Below are 20,004 nucleotides of genomic sequence, written 5' to 3'. Positions count from 1 at the left end.
AATGAGCCGAGTAGGAAATGGATCAGACTCGTAAAGTGTTTTCCAACTTCAATAGACTGTGATTTTGAAATGAAAAAGAAATGAAAGTTGCTAGACGTATTTTTGCAAGTAACGTGTCTTAGTACTTCTGCATATATATTGCTGGGCATATAATGGGGTAGCATTTGAAGCTGCAATTATTGTGTGAGATTGTGTGAAATTACAGGTAGTTTCCATCAGTAATAGCTATATGCAGAGTTCTTCCTCCTTCCATGTCCGTACAAAACACAATAGCAGTGTTCAGAGCAACTAGAACAAAACTTGCAATTCAAATGTGTTGGATAAAGTGGTCCTTTTCATTTAAATGCAGTGCTATTTATACATAGGTGTGTTATTTGTGTATGCAGTATCCATTTTAAAATGTTGGAAGGTGGATTTCATTCACGGTACATTTAAAGGGTGCCTCTGCATGGTAGACAAAAGAGAAGTTCTGGAAACATTGTGAGTATCAGCAACTGTGTAGGAAGATATTTTGAAATTCTCTTTTTGGCAAAAGGAGTTCAGACAGCCCACAATGCATCCTCGTCTACATGGTGGTTTACAAAGGTTGCTTGTTGAGGGTCTTAACAGCCCTTAGAGGAAATGTGGCTGCAAGTAGACATTCATGTAATGAACAACATGTGGCCAAACCCAGCATCTGTGTGTCAACATGTAGCATAGCATGCAGCACAAGATATATTTATGATGTAGTCGTAACACTGTGTGTTTCCCCACCAGTGGCAGCCAAAAATGTGGAGCAAAAGAAGAAAACAAAGCACAATTTAAGAATGTCACAGCATAGGGAAAGTTTTTTTTTCTTTTTCATCTGATTCAAGAGAATAATGATATGGATTGCACCTAGATTTTGCAGGTGCAAGGATGAAGAGTGAATTTCACCAATTTCTCCCTCTGGTGACAGCTCAAACACCCCCCAGCTCCTGCAAATTCTGCTCCAGGTGAACTGCAGAACTTTAGGAATGGTTTGTGGAGGAATCAAGTCTTCCAGGCATAGGGAGCTGGTGAAAATCACCCTCCCCCTTGAACCTAGTTCCATGCCAAGAGATATATTGAACAGATGTATAAAAGCAACAGAGAATAAACTGAAATAATCCATACTAAACAGAAATTCTACTGGTAACCTGGGAGGATGTAGCCAGTGGCAAATTACACACAATGTGTTTGCAGCATGGTAAGGGTGAATGTCCATCGCAGCAAGATTTCTGGAAAGATGTATTTCTTCAAGCCCCGCTTTCACTTTTCATTCTCCCCATGGCAAGCACCTTTGTGGCCAAAAGAACATTTCTCCCCCTGAGATTCATGTGCCATCTGTAGCACCCTCTTGGATAATAATAGATCAGGCACATTTTTTTTCCATATCATGGTAAAAGTGAGATTAGATTGTGTGGGGGGCTCTCTTTGAATACTTCTTAGAAACAAACAAGTGTTTGGAGGTCTGTTAACAAATCATCCAGGTGTCTCATCTGGTTTGACACTGAGCTATTTAAGCAGGGAATTCCAGCTGCTTAGACTCTACTGCATTTAGTAGCACTCTCAACTATTATCACTGATATTATGTTTTGGTGTATTTGCATCACCCTCTTAAAGAAGTGAAAAACATTCCTTTTGATTAGATCCATGATTGAACTAGTCTATCATCCTTTTTTTCGCAATGGGAAAACAGATGCCTCAGAGGAACTCCAACACTTATTATTATTTATTTAATAATAATTAAATATTTTAATGTAATAAAATAAATTATTTTATTTTATTAATATAAATAATATATTGCATGCCACCTCTCCCTTGCATGCCCCCCTCACACCCTCCTCTCCCTCCACTTCCCTTGCATGCCATCCCTCCCTCCCCTCCCTCCCCGCTCTCTCCCTCCGCTAGAATGGGTAGGCCATGTTCAGATGCCGGGCCCCCTCCCTCCCCTCCCTTGCATGCCACCCCTCCCTCCCCTCCCTCCCTTCCTTTCCCTTGCATGCCACCCCTCCCTCCCCTTCCCTCCCTCTGCTAGGGTGGGTGGGCCATCAGCTAGGGTGGGAGGGCTTAGAGAAGCCAAAGAGCACCCCCTCCCCCTGCCTGGCCCAGTCACTACTGTTCAGTATTCATAGGATACTGATTTATATCCCCCTTTCTCTCCTGTAAGGAGATTCAAGAGGGCTGACAATCTCCTTTCCCTTCCCTCCCCCAACAAAAACCCTGTGAAGTGGGTGGGGTTAAGAAAGCCCTGAAGAGCTGTGACTAGCACAAAGTCACCCAGATGGCATGTGTTGGAGTGCACAAGCTAATCTAGTTCACCAGATAAACCTCCACAGCTCAAGTGGCAGAGCAGGGAATCACCCGATTCTCCAGATTAGAGTGCACCTGCTTTTAACCACTACACCACGTTGAACGCTTACCCATCATTACTAATAGCAATCGAAGCACCTAATCCTCTTTTGAAAGTAGAGGTAGTCCCCCTGTGCAAGCATCAGGTCATTACTTGCCCCATGGGATGAAGTCACATCATGACAGTTACTAGGCAGACTGTTTCCCATGTGGTTTGCCACTGCCTTTTCCAGTCATCTACACTTTACCCCCAGCAAGCTGGGTTCTCATTTTACCACCCTCAAGAAGAAGGAACACCGAGTCAACCTTGAGCTGGCTACCTGAAATCGACTTCAGTTGGGATCTAACTCAGGTTGTGAGCAGAGCTTTGACTGCAGTGCTGCATCTTACCACTCTATATCACAGGACCTCCTTAATCCCCTTTTAAAGCCCTCAAAACTCGTGGCCATCACTATGTCGCTGAAAATTAAGTTTTAAAATGGGAGTTCCAAGCACGGAACTCCCATGATCATCTGTTAAAAACAAGGGTGGGGGAAGGGAGACTTCCTATTTCCAAATACAGTGCACATAGTTGGAGCAGAGGAGATAATCAGTTACGTGGCTAGGAGACGTGGCATTAGCAGACTTGGATGTTGTCAGTTTTCTCCAGACAAACTGCTGAGCAGTCTGGTTTTGGGATGTTGTATTTGCCCAGTGGGCCAGCCGTCAGCACAGAAGAAAGAGAGTGGGATGGGATTTAAGCAGCCCTACCTCTGATAGTTTGAAAGCTCACTGAGTGGTAGCTTTCATTGTTTAAAAGATCAATGGCTTTTGCCTGTCACTTGCAATCTGGCTGTGTCAGAATGTGCCCTCAAGGGGTTGTTTCAATATGTAAGCTATTACAACCTAGCAACTTCATGTTATTAGAGGTATTGCATTTAGAATTTAATTTGTAATTAAGAGAGCTTGTTTGGAATGCAAATATCTGTTAAATATCTAATGGAGTTCACTAGGTTTATACTGCCCTCAGTTATGCTTTGGCCTCATTACACGATGCTAGTGTTAAGAAGAGGCATTACAGTGAGCATAAATTAGATTGATAGCTTTTGCCTTATGCTCTGGGTTTTTTTCTCTCTTGCCTGTATACAGAGTAACATATTTATCCAATGCGTTATACATTGTCATCTCTGTGTGTGTGTGCGCGCGCGTGTGTAAGTTGTGCTTTGCAGGTTAATTATTTTACTATATTTTGCATTTGATATTATAATATTGGAGGTGTTTGTGGTATTGAATGCGACCAGGGCTGGTGTTTCATAGTAACTGAGGGCAAATTAGATAAGAAGTGGGGGATTCAACATTTGAACCTGCCAAACATTCCTTCTTTGTAAACAGGAGATCTGGATCAAGGGTATGGAACCTATATTTCAGGTTTTCCTGATCTTAAATCGGTACTATTTTAGTAAGTGCTACGTGCAAAGATACAGGTGATACATAAAATGTCCATATGTTTGCTGCAACATTTCAAATAGATTTCTTGGGCTGATTCATAATGGGAAGAAAGCACAAGGAGAAAGGTTCACATACATAAACGCGGCCACACGGTGCTGATCTGAATCAGTTTCCCAGTCAGGTGCTTTTTATATAGAAAAATGCAAATATTTAAAGCCAGGTCATTAAAGACTAACTCCTTCATGGTGCTGAATACATGCAGAGAGACAGCTACAAGGAGGAGGAATTCAGCTACTGAAGTTCAAGAATGACATCTCCCTCTGAAGCTGTCAGATCCATTGGCAAAGCTGTGCTAGTCTGTTGCAGTAGCGACCCAAAGGAATCCCCTTTGGCAGCATCAAGGCTAACAGATTTATTGACATTTAACTTTCCTAGCCCTGAAAACTTGAGCGTCAAGCTTTTAAGGTGTTACAATATGATTTAGGGGATTTTGTTATCTGTGTGTATGCAAGGGAAAGAGATGGAGAAGTGGGGGTTAATATGCCAAAATGGCTAGAAATGCAGATCATCTGGGCATAGTTATGTCAAGTGCACAGATGGCCATGATTTTCAAAGGAAGAACCTGTGATCTTGGTGTACTTGGCTTTGAAGATGAGATGCTGGAATAGTTCATTGGTGACAGCTTATAATCCTTGTTATTATAAACTCCAGTTTTTATTGTAGTTGTTTACAGCTATCCTTCTGTTTAGTTGTTTATCACAGCGAAGGCAGATGTATATTAGGGAATTCACCTTTTATTTCCCTTCATACAACTGAACTTTGAGGTGCATGAGTCTGGACAGCTGTGGGAAAAGAGATTCAGTTACTATTACTGCTGGCATAAAAGAGTAGGATGTGTACTTGGTACAGAAAAGTTGCTAGTGTGGAAAGATGTTCCTTCAGTTTAAGAGTGGAACCTGTAAAATGTAAACTATGAATGTGTAGTATTTTTAGTAGAAGTAGTAAGATTTATACCCCACCTTTCTGCCCTGATGAGAACCACCAAGGTCCTCTGAATTGGTTATGCTGTGTAGAAATTGTATTGACAAAGGCTTTCTCAGCCAGAATTTTCCAGGTTGTGTGGCCGTGATCTGATAGTTTTGCTCTTAACATTTTTTCCTTTATTTATGGCTGGCAAATGTGCTTCACCCCACTGTGAGGTAAACAAAATATATACCTTGCCACACATATCTTGCTGTGACATATGAAGATGCCAGCCATAGATGTGAGTAAAACATTAGGAGCAAAAATGTCAGACCACAGCCACATAGCCTGAAAAGCCCACAACAGCCAATGTGTAGAAATTTTCAAGGGCCGTTTCTGCATGGGCCAAAAACGGCGGCCTGGGCAAATTAAAACGCCGCCCCAGGCCGCCCGTCATTGCCAGACAGCGTATGCATGCTTGCTGAAATTCGCAGCAGCCACTTCTAATTCGGCTGCCCTTCCCCTCCCTCAGAGCGTCAGGCCGCCCTAATTGTTGAAGGTCAGCCTCTATCTCATTGTGGTTGAGAGAACAGCGTTTCCGTGATGCTTCGTGACAGCAATCGCTGAAGATTTGTGCTTTTCCTTCCACTTCCCACAGCACCTTGTGCCCGTGGAATTACGGCCTACAAGAAAGTTGCCTCGAAGTCTCTCCTCACTGTCCTCCGACCCTGGAGGTCGGAGGGCAGCGGGCGGGCTTCGGAGGCCAGCAGGCCGACGAAACGGACAAGGAGAGTGAAGTGCTGGTTGGCAGAGGCTGCTCCATCGCGAGGACCGCATGTCGTCCGGCCTCATTGCCTTCTGAGGTCAGCCCGCATGCTTGCGTCAAGGCGAATGTTCCGCCTCTATACGCCGGCAGAATTCTTGCCAAAGCGATAGCGGGCGCCTGGTTAAAATGGGGGGCGATAAGGCGAGAAAAACTGACCAATGGTAGTGTATTTCAAATGCCATATGTGTTAGCAGGTGCTTTAAAAAATAAGCAGATTGAGCCAGGGTTTTTGTAAGTTTCAAAAAACATCCTCTCCCCACCAAATATGCAGCAGGAAGAACCAAGTAATTGGAAAAAAATTTCAGCCCAATCCATGGGGGGAATGGAGTTGCAGATGTGCCGTGAGTTCACAAAAATGTGGGTGCCTTCCCCACTGGCGTAAGGGGCAAACACTCTGGCAAAGAGGGCACCCACATCATCAAATGGGTGCCACGCAGCCCCACAGCACCCAAACCTGGAGGACTTCTCTGCCTCACAGCTGCACTGATGTGCAAGGCCTCATCAGTGCAGCTGGGAGCTGACTGTAGCCAGCTTCCACCAGGCTTTCAGTCCAGGAATACCTCCTCCCCAGCTATATATTTATGCCACCTGCAAGTGTAGAGTAACTCTTCTTTTTAATGGGTGATTTTCAGGGGGCATGGGGTTTTCTTTTCTTTTTTTCCCCCTCTTCCTGTGCCACCTGGAAGCTCTTTGAGGGCAGCATGGTGGCGCAGCAGCAGTAACGTCCCTGGCTGCCACACACTCTGGATTGGGCTGGTAGCGACCTTTTGCTCAAGCATTGGGTCATCTCAGCCAGCTTCTTTCTTAACCTGCATTCCCTGCTGTCCTAATTCTGTTGTCTTTGCTGTTCCCTCTTATTTTAGCAGAGAGAGCAAATTTTCACAGAAAGCTATAAAGGCACAGCATACCATCATATTTGATTTATCAGCCTTCTAACAGCCTTTAATGTTTATGTCCACTATTTCATTATCAAAGGACCTACTTGAAAGTGCAGAATTTTTCAGCAGAATGTTTAGTATACCCACTTGCGATTTCACTGCAAAAGCTGCAAGACAGTTCTGTAGTCAGGGCCTCATATTCATCATAGTGTTTTTCTCAGCAGCTACAGCTTTGTTGGAGTTATGAGTATGGTTAGTAACTCTTGTGTTTATATGACCAGGTGCTGAGCAGGGGTAATAAAAGGTGTGGTCCTGGGGAGAACAGTGTCATGGTTGACAGAACTAGCATGTTATTAGCTGCATGCCCTGGTGTAACCAGGCTTCACCCTGCCAGCCCTGCTGAAATGAGTAGCTCTTAATTTTCTCTAGTAAGGGTAGGGCCCTGACCTAAATGGCCCAAGCCAGGTTGATCTCATCAGATTTTATCAGGGTTGGCCTTGATTTGTACTTGGCTGGAGGACCACTGAAGAATACCCAGGTTGTTGTGCAGAGGAAGGCAGTGAAAACCATCTCTGCTAGTCTCTTGTCTAGAAAGCCCTACTGAGTTGGCATAAGTTGCCTTTTAACTTGGCGGTGCTTTTCACATACACACACAGTAAGAGGAGGCTGGCAAAGTTCTACCCACTTGGTGAGAGGCAAAGGTGATTTTGATTGGAGCAGATGTGCTGATAGAATAGGTGTTTAATGTCCCCCTATGCCATGGCAAGTCTTCCAACTGCTGATACCCTATGCTGGGAAAATATGGGGCCAGTACTGGTACTTATAATCCCTGTGCCATGGGACCTGTAGCTGTTTTGGAGGAGAAGGGGTTTAGGTGGAAGGAGTAGTGTCAGAGAGTCCAGCACTGCTATTTCAGTCCCACCCTCCTGCTTTTCCACAAACTTTGCAAAACTGAGTGATTCAAGAGAGTCTTTTTTGCACAGGTAATAGGATTGCATTATACAGAATGGTTCTGAAACTTGAAATCTTGTCAAAGGTTTTCATGTCCAGAATCAGCTTCCTGTTGTGGGTTTTCTGGGCTGTGTGGACGTGGTCTGGTAGTTTTGGCCACATCTATGGCTGGCATCTTCAGAGGCATGTTATGGTTCTGTGACATGCCTCTGAAGACGCCAACCATAGATCGCGCAAAATGTTTGAAGTTAAAATTACCAAACTACAACCCGGAAAACCCACAACAACTAGTTCTCAAGCTTACTTGCATAAATGATTAGGGATTGTGGTCTATCATGACCTGTATAGCTTTCTGTAAGTGGGATCCTATTATGTATTGTTGTATCACTTAATATGCCCGGTTAATACTATGCTACGCAGTGTGGTTTTGTCTGGTTAGTCTACAGTTTTCTACAATCCTAATGCATTGGTTACCGAATGCCCTGTATTGTTGATTGTGTTGATTTACTGTGTGTAATCTGCCTTGAGTCCATATGATAAAGGTGGACAATAAGCAAACAAAGCGAAGCAAAGCAAAAGGAAGTCAACAGCTCTTTTAAGTTCAAAAAGGATTGTGCATCTCCCCCGCCACATCTCCTCTTTAATGGAAATGTATTTCCTGGACTATCCTATGAAGAAAAAATCCACTAAAGGGAGATTTGCTAAAGTTTCGCATGCATGCATCTAAGACAGCAACTGATCCAATCGCATATTTTTCTTCTGCAAGCCAAAGATTGGATTTAGGAATTGTGAAAATACAGAATGAAAAATAAGAAAGTAAATATCAACAGACTAGACAACCACCCCTCCCTTCTGTGGGTGATGAACCCCTTAGCTTGCCTTCCTAACTGGAGAACTGTTCATTTACAAAGCAGTTGGAGGAGTCACAGCAACTCTGTGCTAAAGTTGAAGCTTTGAGTGAAAGCCCTAAAAGCAAAACACCGCATGCTCTCTTATTTGTGAGCTTTCCTTTGACTTTTAATGGTTGCATTCAGCACTCCATAGAGGCAAGATGTTTCAGCGCTATATGGAACATTGTGACTTAACTAAATGGGAAGTAGGGATACTGTGTAGTTGGCCCATAATTGTGTGGAATAAAAAGTGTCAGAAGATGTAGCTTATCTTGCCATACGTCTTAGGGATTTAAAAAGGTGCTTTGCCAAAAATTCCTCTTGTACACAACTGTTAACACTTAAGCAACTCTGGGGCCACTCCCCACTTACCTCTTCTAAGTGCAACGCCACAGCGACCCCGCGTAGAAAAGCCTCCGTGGCTTTTGACCATGGAGACATTTGTTCCCCACTCATTTGCTATTCAGGAAATAACGCGGGGGAGCAAGAGGAGGAGTTCCGTGGCAATCGAGCGTTCTGATTGGCTGGCACGCGTGTGCATCATGGACACGTGGAAGTGGCGGCCAGCCAAAGGCGGGCCTCCATTTTGATTGGCTGACATGAGAAGTTGTTTTTGATAGGTTCACTCGCAAAGCCGTAAAGCTCGAGCAAAGGGAGCAATGTTGGCACGCTATGCTGTGCAATTAACGATCTCCCACCGATAGTCTACATCATCACGTAGCTTCATGTCGCCCACTTTCTGACGGGGACACCTTCCCTAAACAAAATGGAGGATCCTTTTTCCTGATTGGCTGGGAAGCTGTGCGTCACAGCTAATCAACCACATGTAAACAGCCGAGGTTCCCCACCACCCCGCGTTTTTGGAAAATGTTGCTCTTTGAAGAGGACCTAATTTGACACGCGCCAAGGAGGTGGGAGAGCGGCATATTCTGGGCAGCTGCGCAGTGGCTGCTGGTGAAGTGGGGAACGTCCAGGATCCCCATGTCTTATAAAGAGGTGACCCCGCGGCTTATGGTGAGTGGGGAGCGGGCCCCTGTCCCCTTTTTTGCTTGGACATCTTAAAATAAGCGACTTAGCGGGCCCCTGTCCCCTTTTTTGCTTGGGCATCTTAAAATAAGCGACTTAGCAATGGAATTAAATACTCTGTCCTAGTAAGCTGGCTGTTCCTTCCCCTTAAACTGGTCACAAAAGCAACATAATGGGGAGACCCACTGACAAGGTGTCTATAAGCTTGGGGGTGCTCAAGATACGAGCTTTGCAAATTAAGTAAAGAAAGAATCAAAAAGCAACCTGAGGAGGAGGTGAAAAGACTCCAGAAGAGAATCAGAATGTTAAAGTATTTGTGTGTCAGTTAAAGAGGAAGCAAAAAAAAATCACTCTGCGCAAATCCTAGAGCATGTGAAGAATCTTGGGGGTGAAATTTTGCAGAATCCTCTCCCTCCCCAACCCCAGACCCAATTCCTTAGATTATAAACCACATAACATCAAAAGGAGGAGCCATATTAGTCTATAACAACAGTTATGACAACTATAACGACGAACACTTTACAGACATCACTGGCTTCAGAGAAGAATGTTTTGTGACTTTGGTGAAATGCTGCAGGAAGCTCCCAAACTTTCCTTTCCCTAATTAAAGTTTTCCTTCTTAGTAAAAATCTGGATTTGCAGTGTGCTGAAGGGAGAGTTTCCTTTACCTTCCAAGTTGGTCCATGTAGGCAGATTCCCAAGTCTGCATGTGTTTTTTTTTGCTCTCGAAGCAGCTGACAGTTTGGTCAAATGCAAAACCACAAACTGCTGAAGTGTGAATCCTCTCAACCCCAGTGTAATGTGCTCCCCGCAGTCTGCTTAACTCATCCTCCTGCCAGAGACTGAGGGATTAAGTCTCTAGCTCTACTGTTTCTAAGATCAAGCAGTCAGCAAAGGAAGGGAAGAGACAAAAAAGTTCCAAAAATTATTCTGGCAGCTGTACTAAGAGAACAAAATTACTGGATTTTGGTAGAAGCCCAAAACCCAAGAACACGACAAAGTTATAATTACTAAGGTTTATTAAAGGAATGTATGGATATATCTGTATAAGAGCAGGGAACAGCAATGGTAAAATAATGAAATCTAAATTTTTAATTTAAGCACATTAACAAGGATTATCTGACAACACTGAGACCAGCAGAGTTTCAAAGTCCAAAACAAGTGTTCCAGCCAACATGAGCTATCTCAAAGACAGATGAAATCCAGACAAAGGGCAAAGACTGGAATGAAAGACATTTCTTTATGCCAAGGAACCCATGATGGCATGATTCCAGTTGACCAATCAAATGAATAGTGAAATATGTAACTTGACCAATCAGGTATGTTGCTAATGAGATGACCTAAACCAATCAAGTGTAGTGTTATCATGAGGCCATGTACACTGCACCTGTACAGGGCCTAACTAAGCAACAACCTTCTCCCACCCATCAGTCCTTGCACTGATGAGATGGAATGTACAGGTGAAACTCCATCCCTGCTTTGGCCTCCAAACCACAAGGGCTAATGGTCTAAGCAGTACCTGAGTCAGCTTATTTTTTTCTCTGAAACTGCAGAAACTCTAGGAAGCTGACAGAACAAATTGGAGAGTGAATCCCCTCCCCCAAGTGCTTTGTTAGAAAAGGAGTAGAGATAGCAGAAAGTAACAACAGAATACTGTTCAGGGAAGATAAAGGGACATTCAGAGGGGCTCTGGCAGCCAATGATGAATGATCAGATCACTTTGCAGTATATTACATGAACAGGAAGCCAGTTCTTAGTAATGGATATATATTTTATGGGAATCTGTATCTTGTGAATTAAGAGGGTTTATAACAGACTTCAAGGAATAGTTTAGAAGCAACTGTCAGAGCTAGCTTGTTCTTGTCAGACTAGACCAGCCTCAAAGGCCAGTTCTTTTGATCTGAAGTCAGGATACATGCTGCATTTTGCTTCCAGGCAAAACTTAGCAAGGATTTTTAAAGGTTTTAGAAATTTGTCTCTGGTGATTCTTTATCTGCCTTCTACACGCTTGCCTTTGCTGGAGACCTACAGTGTTCCAAACCTAATTTCAGTATTTGCAGAATGTACTCACACCCTGGTCGCTGTCTGTGGAGGAGAAGCAGTTAACACATAGAAAAAAGAAATGTGGATATTAAACTTGAAGGAGACCTTCCCTGGATATTTTACTTCCCATCTATCAGTGGCAAACGGAAGTTGAGGGGCATGTAAAAGAATACTTTTGTTCTAATATTTCCAGTTAGTAAGAGCCAGCATGGTGTAATGGTTAAGAGTGGATTCTAATCTGCAGAACTGTGTTCAATTCCCCACTTCTCCATATGAAGCCTGCTGGGCCAATCACAGTTCTCTCAGAACTCTCACTGTCCACAAGGAGGCAGGCAATGGCAAACCACCTCTGATTGTCTCTTGCCTTAAAACCCTACAAGGTCGCCATAAATCAGCTGTGACTAGATGGCACACAGACAAGAACCTTTTAGTGTGACCTAGATGCTCCAGGCTAGCATGATCTCATCAGATCTCAGAAGCTGAACAGGGTCAACTTGGGTGGGAGACCTCCAAGGAATATCAGAGCTGTGACATGGAGGCAGGCAATGGCAAACCACCTCTGAATGTTATATTGAAAATCCTATGGGGTTGCCATAAGTCAGATTTCACTTGATGCCAAAAAAACAGAAGAAAAAAGTTGCTATCTCACCACTATAAAGTTTACTTTTCATGTGGCTTTTTTATTTTAAAGTGCAAGTATTCTTCAACTTACCATGCTGGGCAGCAGGTATGAACAACTTTGCCCCAATACACTTCAACATACATGAAAGTTGCATGGATTATATTTCAGTAATAATATGGATATGTAACTAACCTGCATCTATTTCTACAGATTTATTCAGATCTGGCCAGTTTGCTGGTCATACGTTACAATTTAATTACGGTGCAGACACGTTGCAGATATAGACTAACTACATGAATCTTTCAAATGGATGACAGTAATAATTGGAAATATGAGTTGCATTATTACTTGCTCTTTTGGATAATTTAAAGAAAAACCAATGAACTTGTTTGGCAGAGTAAACCACAGCCAAAAAATGCACCTGAAAAACTCTTGGTTTGATTTAAAAAATGTCTAGACTTACTTGTTTGGAAATTTCAAAGTATAATATTTAGAATGTTCTGAAGCCTTAGATGCCAGAGGGAAATCAAGCAACGTTCAAGAGTATTATTATGTTTCCCCAAAAAATCATCATTTCTTGGTTATCCACCGACACATGGGAAGCTGGTTGCCATGTGTAGAATTAACAGTTCAGAATAGGACTGTCAAGTGTGATTATGTCAGTTTTGGCTCATCACGCACTTGTGTTGCAAACATGTGAAGCATCTGCATGAAAATAACAATATTTGTAACTCAAATGTAGTCTTCTTAATTGTCAGTTGTAAGCAATCTAGAAAGCCACGCAGGGCTCAAAGAACTCAGCACAGCATCCCCCTCTCCCCACACAAGGTTTAACAACCAGCCACCTTTGAAACTGTGGAAGATGAAGACAAAAGCATCTTGCAGTGTACCACCTGTGTGGAGGAGAAGTTTTCAAGTGAACAAAAAAGTTTATTTACAAACACCTGATTATGCCTGACTATATGGCAATCATATTTTCAGTGTGATCCTGAAGAGATTTTTTTATCTCTGTTTGATGACTGTTTATCTAGGTCTAGGATATCAACTCTGATATTATTTGTAATGGCCTGACATTTTCTAACCACATGTGCTCCATAATGCAAGATGGTACCTATTGTGCTATGAAATTTAACCTGTAATGAAGAGGTCAGACCACAACCTTACAGTTATGTGACAAAATATACTTTTGAGCCACTCTCTGGGTAATATAGTGACCCCAGGAACAGAGCAGCTGGCCATCTTTGGTCTATAGCATAACATTTTCCCTGTAAAAATATCACAAAAATATTAAAGTTGCACTTATGCCCTTCTGGTATTTTAAAAAATTTTGCTATTAAAATACCAGAGCATAAAATAAGCTTTGCCCTGATCCTCTATAGTAATTGGAGACCTCGTTTAGTCCATAGCTTTATTCCATAACTCATAATTAAGCTGTTAGATCCTTTTAGTTTAGACACCTGAAGTAATCTGATAATCACTCAGTGGCTACCTTGATAGTGGCTGTTTTGCAATTACAAATGTATAGTTTAGCTATTTATGAAATAAAAAACAGGAGAGACTGTAGTATCTCAAACCAGTGGTGTGTGGTACAGTTTCTCTAACCACCCATGCATAGGCTGATGAATAGGACTGACAAAGGAAATTTTAATGTCTCCCCAAGAAACCAAATTAAGGTGTTTCATCTAACCATATCTGGCTGTATTTGTATCTGTAATGTATGGAACATAATTCATACTTTAGAGGAAATGAAATGAATGAGGTCATGATCAGCACTGCTTTTCAATGGTGATCACTCTGAAATGTAATCATGTTTGCTTCTTTTAAGACCAGTTTATCTTAAATTTGATGAAGAATATCATCTTCAGTATGAACTTTCAGAAGATAAACCAATCTTACAAAGCTGTGCTCATTGTAACCATAATTATCAGAGAAATTGAAGCCTTAACAAGTGTACCCAACTTCCCCATCATACAGTAAAGATTAGTAAATGGGGTGAGACCATTCTGCCAGGACCAATTCTTGCATCATGGGGAACAAGGAGGTTTCCCAGCCTCTAAACCACAAGATTCTCCTTCCTTCACTTTTCTCAAGGTACACTGTGGCATCCAGCAGCCAAGTTAACAGAGGTTGTCTCCAGCTTCAGGATTTGCACTCAGGTTTCTCTCACATTTGGTCTCCTAAAAGACCTTTGTTCCCAAAGTTGAGTCTCTCTCTCTCTCTCACACACACACACACACACACTCTCTCTCTCTCTCTCTCCTCCACCCCACACCCCTACATATTGCTAAAGGGATGACTGATGCTCTCTCCTCTGAGCTTAATTTAGATTACAAAATCATATCAAACATAGTTAAAATGAAAATAATTTTAGCAAGTAAATAAAAAGCATGCACTGCATAGGTAAACACAACAAACTGAGCAAGGGTTTTAAGAATATGGATATTTTGCCAGGGATGGATGGATGGATGGATGGATGGATGGATGGATGGATGGATGGATGGATGGATGGATGGATGGATGGATGGATGGATGGATGGATGGATGGATGGATGGATGGGAAGAAGGAAGGAAGGAAGGAAGGAAGGAAGGAAGGAAGGAAGGAAGGAAGGAAGGAAGGAAGGAAGGAAGGAAGGAAGGAAGGAAGGAAGGAAGGAAGGAAGGAAGGAAGGAAGGAAGGAAGGAAGGAAGGAAGGAAGGAAGGAAGGAAGGAAGGAAGGAAGGAAGGAAGAGCAGTCTGTGTAAAGACAGTGGGAAAAAGAATCTTCTTTAATGTCTGATCACTGGCTTTGCAGCATATGGCCAAATATTTTAAAAGTTAAAAGATCAAGCATGCCATCAGTTGGTAACTGAAAGCACTAATTCTTGTTGTCTGGAGGTAAGCTTTATTGAATAAAATGGAACCTACTTCTCAATATAAGGCTATGCAGATAGATTAATAATCTGCAGTTGTCATTACTAGAGGCAAACAGAGAGAGACCACCCATGTTCTTATCTCTGAGAATGCCCCACAAAATGCTCTGAGTACACATTGACTCAGCACCCTTGTTGAAACACAACCATCTGGGTAGCAGTCTGGCTAGGTAGTGCATAAATGAGAAAGCTTGTCAGAACCACCCCCACCTCCATATGTATATGCAAAATAAAAACTAAGCCAGGAATGAGTAGTCTTTCCCCACAGTCACTCATATGCTTGAAAGTAAATTACTGAATTTAGAGACGTTAATCTTTACCCCAACACAAAACCAAGCAAAAGAGGGTGGTCTGTGTCCCATCATACTTTGTCAAGCAATGGTAGCGTGTGCCACAAAAATCCCCATAATCAATCCAAAGCAACATACTTCATATTTAACTTGTATTTGAAAACATATGAGAAGTAGGAAGAAAACACACCTACTTCTCTTTCATTTTTTGTTCTTTCCCCTGTTGTGGTCAGCCGCGTTGTGCTTGGGTATTCAGGGACTTCTAATGCAAAATGTCTCATGTGACACTCAAAGTGTTTTGTGCATTCAAGCCCACTGAACTGCTTAGCACTCACATTTGCAGAACCTCCTTGAAGGAGCTTTAGAAAAAATTAGTCTGTGGTTGGCATTTGGTAGTAAGAATCTTCCTGATGTGGTTTTGTGGATTCTGCGCCACAGACACCAGAGAATTTGATGTACTGCAAAGACAGCCATGCAGATGACTCTTTTAAAAAAAAAAATTACTGTCTCGCCCTTTTCCAGCCAAAGGCTGCCCTCAGGGCTGCTAACACACATAATCAAGTGTATCAATATCAAAATTAGATTGAACAATCAGCAGTCATAATAATAATAACATTAAAACACTAACATCAAATTGTATCAATTATGGCAACTAACAAATTTAGATTATTATTAGGGCACTCTTAAAGGGGCCCCAATATAGACTAAAAATTCTTCTAACCCCCACCCATTATAATGTAATGTATAGCATTTGTCAGGACTGCAACTCCCAGCATGCACCGGCTCCCGCCTTTTTCCAAAAAGAGCGGGAAAGTAAGCTGTGAAGCTACATCCCACCAGAGCTTCACGGCCAATGAGAGGCCAGAGACTGGGCAGGGAGAGAAAGCTGATTGGTTGTTGTTGAGTTCTGAATAAAGTGAATACTGGAACTGAGGACACGAATCCTCAGTTCCAGCACCCTGTAGTTAGGGTGACATAAATCAATAAAGTTCCTTTTCTAAAGTTAGCTTTGTCTGAGTGTGTTCAGCCTTACAGCAGTTGGGGCAGGAGAAAGGGAGACAGTATTGGGAGGCCAGCAAGTTGGGAAAGGAACCATGGCTGCCTCCACCAAAGGCCTGGTGGAACATTTCTGTCTTTCAGGCCCTGTGGAATTAACTAAGATCCTGCAGGATTATGGTGTCAGATGAGAGGGAGTTCCACCAGGCTGCAAAAGACCTGGCCCAGGTTGAGGCTAGTCAGACATCCTTGGGACCAAGGACCACCAGAAGATTTCTAATGGTAGAGAGAAGTGCTTTCCAGGGGCAATATGGGGAGATGAGGTTCCAAAGATATGAAGGTTCCAGACCACTCAAGGCCTTAAAGGTTAACATGATCCAGGATTCCACTGGTAACCAGTGCAGTTGGCAGAATGCAGATCAAATGTGTGCTCTTACTGGAGTCCAAGTAAGAACCCTTGCCATCACATTCTGGACCAGTTGGTGTTTTCAGAGCAATCTCAAGGACAGACCAGCATAGAATGAGTTACAGTAATCCAGCCTGGAGGTGACCATTGCATGGATCACTGTGACAGGTCTGAATGGGACAGCTGTCTAGCCTAGCAGAGATGGGAAAAGGGCACCTTGGCCATATGTATGACTGGGTCTTCATAGAAGGGAGGACTCCAGAATCACACCCAGGCTTTTGATGGAGGAGGCAGATGTTAAAGGCACTCCATCCAATTTGGGCAGTTGGAACCCCTCTCGCCCCGTCCACCCCTCATTTCAACCACAGGACCTCTGTCTTTGATGGATTAAGCTTCATTCTGCTCTTCCTCAAACACCCCACCATGGCCTCCAGACACTTAGCCAAAATATAAGAGGTGTGTAACTGGTCCTCCATGTATAGAAAAGCTGTGTGTCATTGGCCCAGCCCAGCCCAAAGCTCCAGCCCAGCTGTGCCAGGGGTTTCATATCGATGCTAAATAACATTGGAGAGAGGATTGCCCCCTGCAGTACTCCACAAAGCAAAGGGCACTGCTGGGACATCCTCTCCCCAAGTGCCACCCACTGTCCCTGATGCTAGAAAAACGAGGTCAGCTACTTTTAGGCTGTACCTTGAACCCCAGGAATGTCATTGACCACATCTAAGGCTTAGAGCTTCAGGAAACCTTGATCCAGTAGGCATATACAAAGGCAGAGCTGTTGCCAATAAATTATATATGAGTATAGGAACTGAGTTAAACGTTTGATCCAACTGTTGACAGATAGATGTCACGATGTAGGTCACAACTGAGCCATAATGGTGACCCAGCATCTCTCTGACTAAACACCTTTATCTGTCATATCTATTACCAAAGGACCTATCATCAGGGTATTCCAGTTTCATTATCATTGCCATTACTTTGTTCTTGACAAAGTACTTTCACAGGTATAATGCAAAGTAGTACTTCATTTTGTTTCATTTCAGGGCCCTAAAGAAGGAAACAGACTGAAACCAACACATATCCCTGCATTTTAGCATATTATTGTATTGATTTGATTTATGAAGTCTGTTTTAATTGTGGTTATGATGTAAGCCCCTCTGAGCCCAGCTTGTCTGGGGAGGGTGAGAATGAATGAATGAATGAATGAATGAATGAATGAATGAATGAATGAATGAATGAATGAAATCGTAACCTTTGGGTCTAGAAGTGTTACAGTACATTGCATGATTATTTGGATCTTATGACGATGCTGCTTTTTAATTGAAAAGAGCCTCAAAATGTATCCTGTTGGGTTTGGGGTTTTGTGCAGCTCCAGAAGCAACTATCTGAACTAGATGAAGATGACTTGTGCTACGAATTTCGACGGGAGCGTTTCACTGTTCACCGGACTCACTTGTACTCCTCTCTGACACTACGAATATGAATCTGCCCCAGACAACACAGATGTCACACTGGTGGCTCAGCTCTCAATGGACAGGTAAGATAAGGTGTTTTATTTTCACAGGGAACTCAGGAAAGAACAGTTAGTCTCTGCTAAGGAATTCAAGCGAACTCCTTGGTTTCATATCTCACCGGGGACAGATCATTTCAGATGTTTTGACAGTAAGCAAGAGTTCTCCATATCTTCTGGAGCATCAACAGTTGTCCATGCTGGAACTGAAACAACAATCTCAGAATAGGAGACATCAGTGCCAAACTGCAATGTAGTTACATCCTCAAAAATGACCTCATTGTTACAATTGTGATTCAGTTAATTTCTATACTGTTAGAAAGGAGAAGGATCACAATAACACTGTGGTGACTCAAGGAGATTTTTTTGTTGAGAGTTTTTCCTTTCTTCCTTGTTTTGCATTATTTGACACCATTCTTTTGGATGATTCATTTTAGTAAATCTTACTGAATTTGCTCTTTTTTCTTGCTGTCCATGGTGGTCCATTTCTGCCCCTATTTTCTGCTGGGGCACTTTAACTTCCTTTGAGCTGAGGTTGTATTGAGTTAGCAATTTTATCTGTCAAGCAGGAGACATGTACAGTGCCATTGTCTTTCCAGATGACTACATAGAGAGGTCAGTGTTTCTCCACAGGGTGACTCTTACAATTCAAACTGGCTAAATGTTAGCCAACTGGTGTAGAAACAAGCGTAAGCTAACATAACCCACAATAGTATGCAGCTGATGCCCAGGGTTACCACCCCAAACATTCACTCACCATGCTTACCAGCACAACTTTTATTGATCTTTCATTTTGGGAACATGTATTACATAAACGTTTCAAGTTAGAAAATAAAAAGAGCCTCCGATTCAGTGTGAATGCCACAACAAATTAGTAAAGCCAATGAGCATGTTTTCCCTCCAGGATTTTAATTCAGAGGAATGAACTGCAGCTCAGTTCGGTTTTGCTGGCAACTATGCGGCACGTGAGCATCTGTTTCAGTTTTTGGATTCATGCAGGGGCACATGTTGTGAAGTTGGGGGTGCCCATCTTTATTCAGAAAGCAGAAGCTGGTCAAACTCTGATGAGAACAATAATCTTTCCATGCACCATTGGCACGTTGTTGCTGTTTATTGATTTGGGTTGAAGATTTTCTCTTTCAGCTAAAAACATCAATAAATAATAACCCTAACCTTCTTTTGTAAAAGCACAAAAGAAGGGTTTAGCTATTTTATTTCCTCCTGCGGTGTTCAGTTGTTTTTTGCAATATTCTTTAAAACCATTTTCTTTATTAATTTCTTCCCATAGCTGTTGTATCTATTTTGTGCATTATTGTCACTGGTCAGGACAGGTGCAAATAGCAATAATACATGAGGCTACAGTATATGTTATTTTCATTAGAGGCTTCAGTGAAAGAAGCCTGGATTAGAACATTTGCCATCATTTGAAAAATCCCCACTCTCTCTGGAGACCCCATATGATTGTATCAGAAAAGCTGCTGAACTTTATGCTGCAAGTTTTTAATTAGAAAATCACAGAAGTTGCTTTTTAGACCTAAAAAAATGTTCTTGAGAGAAACAGAAAGAGGGACAGGGCCCACTGAAAAAGCCATATGAGAGTTGCCTAGAGTGACTGTATTCAAGATGCTCCAGGCTAAGAAGGGAACCCCTAAAGGTGATTAAATTCACAAAACTGTATCCCATTAATACTTCAATCATCTTCTTCTCATGAGGATTTTTTCCCAAAAATGCACCATTGAACTGAAGTAGATTATAGAACAAAAGGGTGTGATCCCATTGTTAAGAATACTAAAAGAGAAGGGAGTGCATGATGGATAGGAGTTTCTTAAAAGTGAGATCTTGAAGGCACAATTTCAAACAGTTCCAATGAGGAAGAAAAATGGGAGATGTCTAAGGAAACCAGGATGGATGTC

At 42.4% G+C, this 20,004-nt stretch overlaps 1 protein-coding gene across 1 annotated transcript in view; it reads left to right on the top strand.

Annotated features, from left to right (window-relative positions):
• LARGE1 (LARGE xylosyl- and glucuronyltransferase 1) overlaps nucleotides 1-20,004 on the top strand; it is a 405,097-nt gene that overhangs the window by 348,319 nt on the left and 36,774 nt on the right. Inside the window, 2 exon segments of the mRNA XM_048499683.1 lie at nucleotides 17,951-18,043; nucleotides 18,045-18,118. Coding sequence (XP_048355640.1) covers nucleotides 17,951-18,043; nucleotides 18,045-18,118 — 167 coding nt within the window.

The sequence above is a fragment of the Sphaerodactylus townsendi genome, linkage group LG06 (assembly GCF_021028975.2).
Source record: "Sphaerodactylus townsendi isolate TG3544 linkage group LG06, MPM_Stown_v2.3, whole genome shotgun sequence".
NCBI lineage: Eukaryota > Metazoa > Chordata > Lepidosauria > Squamata > Sphaerodactylidae > Sphaerodactylus > Sphaerodactylus townsendi.
This window is presented reverse-complemented; position numbering and strand designations above follow the sequence as displayed.